Raw genomic sequence first — 9,026 nt, forward strand, 5'->3', positions numbered from 1 at the left:
GTGTTGGTGTCCTGTGACAGTGGGTGATGGTGTCCTGTGACAGTGGGTGATGGTGTCCTGTGACAGTGGGTGATGGTGTCCTGTGACAGTGGGTGATGGTGTCCTGTGACAGTGGGTGTTGGTGTCCTGTGACAGTGGGTGTTGGTGTCCTGTGACAGTGGGTGATAGTGCTGGTAGGACAAAGTTGAATTCATGGAATGGGGGTGTACATTCAGATATAGATCTCTCTGTTCAATATCACTTACCCTTCCATTTCTCTACCAGCTATCTGGGAAAGGGAGGTTGTTTGGTAGGCAGTTCTCTATATTAAAGGCTACTAAGCCCATGAAACTGATCTGTGAGATTCTTGATATGTTCATCAAGCTGAGACTCCATGTCATCATATAAGACCTTGTGTGACTCTGCTACTCTATCATAGCCTCTCTTTATCAAGCTGAGACTCCATGTCATCAGATAAGACCTGGTGTGCCTCTGCTAGTCTATCATAGCCTCTTTTTATCAAGCTGAGACTCCATGTCATCAGATAAGACCTGGTGTGCCTCTGCTACTCTATCATAGCCTCTCTTTATCAAGCTGAGACTCCATGTCATCATATAAGACCTGGTGTGCCTCTGCTACTCTATCATAGCCTCTCTTTATCAAGCTGAGACTCCATGTCATCAGATAAGACCTGGTGTGCCTCTGCTACTCTATCATAGCCTCTCTTTATCAAGCTCAGACTCCATGTCATCATATAAGACCTGGTGTGCCTCTGCTACTCTATCATAGCCTCTCTTTCACACAGGTACATGTTAATAGTATTTTTTATTAATGTACCTCTTCAGTGTCATTCAGTCTATTTGTTCATCCCTTCTCTCACTCACTTCCTTGGCTGCTCTCAAGCGCCTGTTTTATGTTTGTATACACGGACATGATGTCTGCTCTGTAACAATATTGAGTTAATATGTATGACACACTGCAGAAATACTACGCATAAAACTGATCAAATGATGATTGCATTTGGATGGGGTATAGTGGCCATTGGCTCAATTTAACCCAAGGCAAACATTTAGTCTTTATTAACCCCCACAGCTGCAAAGATGCACTTTTATGCAGGTTAAGGACCTCATATTGAAACGTATAGAGACCCCAACAGATGTATAAAAGTCTTAAAACCTTGGTTTAGATACAAGCATCATGAAACCTTTAAGACAATATATTTTTGACTTTGTGAAAATCCATTTTTTGGAATGAACTTGCTTTTTCTCTGTGGTTTCTTCCTCCACAGACTCCATGAAATAATGACCTCTTCCTAAATATCTGCTCACATGATTAATGTTGTATATGGTTTCCTAGAAACGAAGGGCGGCTCAACTTCCCCCACTCTCCCTTACTGTAGTGGTTTATTTCCTTATATTTTCGCTACTTAGTACATTGCATATTACATTTTGTTTGTCTCCCAAATCAGACAGCTTGTCCAGGAATCTCTGTAAACACTGTGGCTTCACAACAGCAAAAAAATAAAGAAATAAACAGCCCAAAAATAAAACTTGAAAACACTAGAGCAACAGCGGAGAGCAGCACAACAACAACAACGTTCCCACGGTCGCCATTAACAACTAATAACACAGAGAAGCAGCAGCAAGGTAGAGTGTAAAAGCAATCACTAAATATAACTTTACAGACTAAATTTACTGGCTGGGTATTGGTGTCAGAATGACATACAGTGGTGGTCACACTACCCAGCATTAAGGTACTGCTGCTCTGACCTACAGCGTGCTTGTAAGGGTTATTGAGGCTTGTCTGTCTGTGTGTCCTTACACACCGTCTTGAGGGGCGGCAGGACATGCGTATGTAACCACACTTATTAAATGGTGTTGTAGGGAAGGTGAAGGTTGAGGTATTGAAGGGTGGCTGGAGGGAGTGGGACAGAGCAGCGCGAGCGTTTGCTCAACTGTTGAAATGTTTTTTGGTGCGGTGCAGCCCGCCTGTGACGATACGCACCTGCCGTGACTCATCAGAGAGTTGGATTGGTGGGCCGTGGCCGAGGGAGCGTTCAGAATCCCACAGACAGACAGAAGCCCCTGGGATGGCTCTGGGAGAGACCCAGATAAATATGGAATGTGTTACAGACAGAGGGCACATATATTACTGTAGAACCCTAATTTCATCTCTTGTTCTGCCTGTTAATTCTCTGGACCTTTCCTACCCTGGCCTTTCCACGTCTTTCAGACCACTGCCAGCAAAGAACAGTCAGTTCAACTGACAGACAATATTATTCATTTTCATACAAACAGACCATAATGATTTGTTCTTGAAGCTATTTGAGATGGAGATGAATGAAAAACAATGAGGTAGATTTTTTTTTTGATTTTTTTTTGTGCAACATGAACTTAGTACCTGAACCCTGGTGTTGAAATACACACAGACACAAGCACTAGAGTACATGGCATGTGCACACATGTCTACAAACCACACGTACACATGATCACGTCCACAAACAATATACTTCCTAAGTCTTTTGCAGACTGTTCAATATTAAGATGAAACATATAACAAACATTTAATAACCTACACATTACTAGAATAATATTCTTATAGTAACACATTTAAGTATGGAAATAGATTCACATGTCATTTCCTATCCCATGTCTGCTCACCAGGTCTGACTAAACGAGCCAGACCGGCCTCCTGGTAACACCCTGCGCTTCAGACAATGGAAGCAAGTGAAGATTTATTGCAATTCCTGTTTGTGTTGGTGACACTAGACCGAGAGCCAGTACTTAGCTCCATGCTCCCAGTATCATGTATAGAGCTGCCTGGCTTATCCTTAGGGCTAACCTGCAAGCTGTGTCCTTTGTATATGTATTCATTAGTGGGGAAAGCAGTCCCTCTTAGGCACAGAATCTCCTGGAAGGCGTACCTGAACTCAGGGCTCCTGCAGTATATGAGGGGGTTGAATGCTGAGTTGGCATATCCTATCCAGTTCAATATCCTGAATGGCATTTTAATGTTGTCCACCTTCCAGATGGTCACCGCCACGTTGAGCACGAAGAATGGCAGCCAGCAGAGAGTAAAGGTTCCCATGATGATCCCCAACGTCTTCAGGGCTTTGTGTTCCTTCAGACAGAACTTTGGCCTCTTCCCGTTCCCCCCTCCTCCTCCTCCATCCTGCCCCTTGTTGTTGTTGATAATCTGGGCGTGGAACCGTCCCTCACTGCCGCGGATCTTCTGCAGCTGCTTCCTGGCCTCCTGGAAGACGCGTCCGTAGACGAAGGCCATGACCGCCAGGGGGATGTAGAAGGAGACGACGGAGGAGGCAACGGCGTAGGCTGCGTTGGTGTTGAAGTCACAGCAATGGGAGTTCCCTAGGCAGCTGAGCGCCTCGGGCTCGTCAGACACCCACCATTTCATGTGGATTGGCAGGAAGGAGATTAGGGCGGCCACGCCCCACACCGTTACAACCACCACGCACGCCTTGCGCTTGGTCAGCAGGGACGGGTAGCGCAGCGGCGATGTGATGGCCAGATAACGGTCCAGCGCGATCACACACAGCGTCTCGATGCTAGCCGTCACACACAAGACGTCTGCCGCCGTCCAGAACTCGCACAGGAAGCTGCCAAAGTGCCAGGTGTTGAGGAGGATGTAGCAGGCGCCGAAGGGCACCACCAGCAGGCCCATGACCAGATCAGCACAGGCCAGAGAAGTGATGAACATGTTGGTGACCGTCTGCAGCCGCTGGAAGCGCACGATGGCGGTGATGACCAGCACGTTGCCAAAGACGATGCCCAATACCAGCAGGACCATGATGATGCCCAGCAGCACTGCCTCAGCCTCGTTGTACTCCGAGTAAGACCACTGGTGAGACGACGAGTTCATCTCCACCGGTAGGTCCGATAGGTTGAACAAGGCAGGCGTGCTCACATTCTCCATGATCTACGGGCTGCTTGAAGAGATTAGATAAGAAGAAACGTATTGTCGAAGACACCCATAAAACAAAGAATAAACCACATAGCTAGTGTAAATGTAATGTGTATAAAGTCAAGGTAGGAAGCATGAGTAAGGATTGATCAATTGAGTAATTTCATTCAAGATTTCTTAGATGCAATTTAATTTAAATACTTAATCTTGAAGTAATTTACCAACCTCCAAATGTTCTCCTGGTCTCCCATAAATCTAAAAGTATTCCTTTTTTGGATAGAAATACGTTGTAGCTCCAGTTAGGTGTTTATACTTCATTAGAAACGTTCTCCCTTCCTCTTTTGCCGTGTGACACACTTTAACAGTCCCACTTGCTCCGTGTTCTAACACACCACTCTGTCACTGTTGTTCCTGATCTAGTCAGGGCTCTTATAGCAGGCAAGAATGACATCACACTCTGGCAGCAGCCAATCAGCAGGCAGGCAGACTACAGGAGAAGTGAATAACAGTTCCTTTTAAATACCAGTCATGTTTTTCCACAGAACATGTTTTTATCTGTAATATTTGTAAAGGAAAATATTTTAAAAAATGTAATCAGATAAATCAAAGAAGCTGCTGATGTGATAGTGATTTACATTTTAGTCATTTAGCAGACGCTCTTATCCAGAGCGACTTACATTTCATACATTTTTTTTCTTTTTGTACTGGCCCCCCGTGGGAATTGAACCCACAACCCTGCCGTTGCAAACACCATGCTCTACCAACTGAGCTACAGGGAAGGCCACTGAGCTACAGGGAACAGTGATAACAGCTGTACGTCATTAAATTAACCATACTAGATTATTATTTTGTTCCAGCTTAAAAATCTACCTTCACTCTTGGCAACAACACACTGGACAAGGTGATTTGAAATGAATTAATTGAACTTTCACTCCAAATTCTGCTTCCTGGCCTTTGTTTTGAAAATGCTTTGAAAAGGAAAGGGTTGTTCACCTAGCAACATAATAGTACTGCAGCTAACTCTGCTGGAGACAAACACAACAAACAGAGCAACGTATATGGACAACCTACTGTTACATACTGTTCTATAGGCTTGTCATGCAGAGCATAATTATGTCATGTGATGTCCATAGCCCTCTTTCACACTTCCTGACCTGAATCTCAACCATATTCCAACTGAAAACAGAGAGGTATGGTCCATTGACATGGGTATATTAGATTCTCTGTGGTCGTCTGTGTCTCAGTTGGTAGAACACTTGCACTGCCAAGATTGTGGGTTTGATTCCCGCTGGGACCACCCATATGAAAACGTACACACGCTCTACTGTCAGTCACTTTGTATAAAAGCGTCTACTAAATGGCATATATTATATTGTCATTAACATGACTGCATGACTGGTCCCGTGTGGCTCAGTTGGTAGAGCATGGTGTTTGCAACGCCAGGGTTGTGGGTTCGATTCCCACGGGGCACCAGTACGGAAAAAATGTATGAAATGTATGCATTCACTACTGTAGTCTGGATAAGAGCGTCTGCTAAATGACTAAAATGTAAATGTAATGCATGGCTAGCTCCACCACATAGTTCTGGTTATTATGTAGAAACACACTTAAACAAATTAACCCAGTAGCATATTTGTGTTTTACATACCCTACCCGCCCAAAAATAGTTGTGTGATTTGCATTGTGTCTCAGGACATACAGTACAGTACTGTGACCGGGGAGAGAGAAGAAGAGCTGTGACCGGGGAGAGAGGAGAAGAGCTGTGACCGGGGAGAGAGGAGAAGAGCTGTGACCGGGGAGAGAGGAGAAGAGCTGTGACCGGGGAGAGAGAAGAAGAGCTGTGACCGGGGAGAGAGAAGAAGAGCTGTGACCGGGGAGAGAGGAGAAGAGCTGTGACCGGGGAGAGAGGAGAAGAGCTGTGACCGGGGAGAGAGGAGAAGAGCTGTGACCGGGGAGAGAGGAGAAGAGCTGTGACCGGGGAGAGAGGAGAAGAGCTGTGACCGGGGAGAGAGGAGAAGAGCTGTGACCGGGGAGAGAGAGGAGAAGAGCTGTGACCGGGGAGAGAGAGAAGAAGAGCTGTGACCGGGGAGAGAGAGAAGAAGAGCTGTGACCGGGGAGAGAGAGAAGAAGAGCTGTGACCGGGGAGAGAGAGAAGAAGAGCTGTGACCGGGGAGAGAGAGAAGAGCTGTGACCGGGGAGAGAGAGAAGAGCTGTGACCGGGGAGAGAGAAGAAGAGCTGTGACCGGGGAGAGAGAGAAGAGCTGTGACCGGGGAGAGAGAGAAGAGCTGTGACCGGGGAGAGAGAAGAAGAGCTGTGACCGGGGAGAGAGAGAAGAGCTGTGACCGGGGAGAGCGAAGAGCTGTGACCGGGGAGAAAGAAGAGCTGTGACCAGGGAGAGAGAACAGGCTACATGGATCTACACCTCATTCAGTATTTAGTGACATTAGTGTTTAGAGGCACTTTCTGATCACAGAACTACATTCTCTTCCATTATATCCTGTTCACGCTCAAATGGAACCAGTAGTGAAGAAAATCCATGCAATTGAACATAAGCACTTCATATACAAAAATGCATAGATTGTGTCAACCACTTTGTTGACAACACAATAAACACAGTGCATTCACTTATTTATGTAGTACTACAATAACCTGCCTTTACTGTAAATGTCGCCCCAGATACAGTTTCACGTGAAGTGATAGCACAGTTTACTGTAAATGTCGCCCCAGATACAGTTTCACGTGAAGTGATAGCACAGTTTACTGTAAATGTCGCCCCAGATACAGTTTCACGTGAAGTGATAGCACAGTTTACTGTAAATGTCGCCCCAGATACAGTTTCACGTGAAGTGATAGCACAGTTTCTGCAGTATCCGCACATCTGTATCCCAGTATCTCTGTATAACTGCATCCTGCCTATGAGAGAACTTTTACTGTGACAAAAAGCCAAGTGGCATGAGCTCTGTGATCTAACCCAGGAGACACATCTACAACATCCAGTGTAACAATGAGGCTAACGCTTCATCGCCATTCTCAAAACAACTCCACCAGTGTTGCACGTTAGCAGCAGCTCCTGGAAAGGTTCATTAGGCGGCAAAGAGGAAATTCAAGCGTTTACTGTAGTCCTTTCCACAGGAAGGAGACACCCAGCAGACAGCAGGGCACATGCACTCTGATAGACTGTCAGCTGGTTCCAAATGGAACCCTATTCCCTACACAGTGTATTTCTTTTGATCAGAACCCTATGGGCCCTGGTCAAAGTAGGACATTACATAGTGAAGAGTGTGCCAATTTGGACACGACCTCCGTGTAAGGTCAGAGTGATGAGACGTGGAGGGACTGTTATTGTCCAGGGGAAGTGGTGCAGCTTAACCCTGGTTCCTGCTGAGGGAGAGAGGGAGAGCCTGCCTGTTTTCTCAGGCATACATCTCATACTATAGGAGGGTGGGTGGCAGTGGAGTCTCCTCAGAGGAGGAAGGGGAGGACCATCCTCAGTGAATTTCACAAAAATAAAAAATGAAAGTTATTATTTTTAAATAAAACTACCGTAATTTCCGGACTATAAGCCGCAACTTTTTTCCCAGGCTTTGAACCTCGCGGCTTAAACAATGACGCGGCTAATATATGGATTTTTCCCGCTTTCAAATGTTTTTCTCCAAAAAAACACATTCTGTGACGTGATCAGTTTTTTGGCGGCAAGAAGCTTTCATTAGACCAATGAAATTGCCGAACGGGTTAAGGTCAAACAACTATTTTTGTTTACGGTATAGATTAAATCGAACGCTCTCAAACTTCCCATCATTCTGATTACGGTAGTCATTTTGTCACCCTGATTCCTGGGGGCACAATAAAGTATTTGCAGCCACTCGACATCAGTGTAAATCGTGCATTTAAGGTGGCGCTCCGTGTTCAGCGGGAGGCTTGGATGACAAGTGGGGAGAAATCCTTCACTAAAACGGGCCGCATGCGAAGAGCAACTTATGGTCAAGTCTGCCAGTGGGTCCTGACAGCGTGGAGCATTGTCAAAAAATCCACTATCATCAACGGGTTTCGAAAGGCTGGACTGCTGCGTGTTGAAGAGGGCTCAGCGGGGGATTTGCCTCCGGATGAAAGTGACGAGAGCGACAATGAAAACTATCCAATTTCGGATGAAGCAATTCTGAGGCTATTCAACTCCGACACCGAAGGAGATGGTTTCAGTGGTTTCAGTGCACAGGAGAAGGAAGATGGTGACCAATGGCTTTCTTGGTAGGCTACTGTTTACTGCTAATTTTGTATTTTTTGTTACAAGCCGTGTTTCGTTAAAGCCTATTTATTTTTGTTACAAGCCATGTTTCGTTAAAGCCTGTGTAAAGTTAATTTGTTTCAATGTACCGGTAGGCACCTGCGGCTTATAGACATGTGCGGCTTATTTATGTTCAAAATAATATATTTTTTAAATTCAGTGGGTGCGGCTTATATTCAGGTGCGCTTAATAGTCCGGAAATTACGGTATACTAAATATATTCACGTCACAAAATAAATTGTTTAAAACACACTGTTTTGCAATGAAGGTCTACAGTAGCCTCAACAGCACTGAAGGGTAGCACGGAGGACAGCTAGTTTCCGTCCTCCTCTGCGTACATTGACTTCAATACAAAACCTAGGAGGCTCATGGTTCTCACCCGTTCCATAGTCTTAAACAGCAATTATGACAACTTCCGGAGGACGTCCTCCAACCTATCAGAGCTCCTGCAGCATGAACTGACATGTTTTCCATCCAATCAAAGGATCAGAGAATTAATCTAGTACTAAAATCATAAGCTACAGCTAGCTTGCACTGCAGTGCATAAAAGGTGGTGAGTAGTTGACTCAGAGAAATATAATAGCTAACAGATTAATTCCTTCAAAATGAAAGAGAAGCAAGACAGAGAGCAAGAGAAAGAGCTAGCTATAATTTGTTGTATTTTTTCCCCCCCCTTTTATTTTCACTTAGCTAGTGAAGACAGCTAGCTAGTTTAGCCTACTTAAAGACCCGGCTCAAACAGAGAAAGATGCTATGTTAGCTAGATGGCTATGCAACACTGGAACTCTTCCAAGCCAAGGTAAGCTTTTGGTTTTATTCATTTATTGCCACCGGGGCCCACCA

The 9,026-nt window shown here is 45.2% G+C and overlaps 1 protein-coding gene across 2 annotated transcripts; it reads right to left on the bottom strand.

Annotated features, from left to right (window-relative positions):
- Nucleotides 1-985: 985 nt before the first annotated feature.
- On the bottom strand, nt 986-4,324 carry LOC115153952 (beta-2 adrenergic receptor). 2 transcript variants are annotated; one of them, XM_029699665.1, is made up of 2 exons: nt 4,126-4,324; nt 986-3,922 (listed from the first exon to the last, which is right to left on the bottom strand). In XM_029699665.1, exon 2 carries the CDS (start codon nt 3,910-3,912, stop codon nt 2,689-2,691), a length of 1,224 nt encoding a protein of 407 aa, XP_029555525.1. In that variant the 5' UTR covers nt 3,913-3,922; nt 4,126-4,324; the 3' UTR covers nt 986-2,688. The 2 variants fall into 2 exon arrangements, with proteins under 2 accessions (XP_029555525.1, XP_029555526.1); XM_029699666.1 differs by having other exon boundaries at nt 986-3,925.
- Nucleotides 4,325-9,026: the final 4,702 nt, after the last annotated feature.

This window comes from Salmo trutta, chromosome 19 (genome assembly GCF_901001165.1).
Source record: "Salmo trutta chromosome 19, fSalTru1.1, whole genome shotgun sequence".
NCBI classification, from domain to species: Eukaryota; Metazoa; Chordata; class Actinopteri; order Salmoniformes; family Salmonidae; genus Salmo; species Salmo trutta.

What these genes read in the sequence shown, in the direction of transcription:
- LOC115153952 (XM_029699665.1), bottom strand. Translation starts at nt 3,912, where the DNA reads ATGGAGAATGTGAGCACGCCTGCCTTGTTCAACCTATCGGACCTACCG.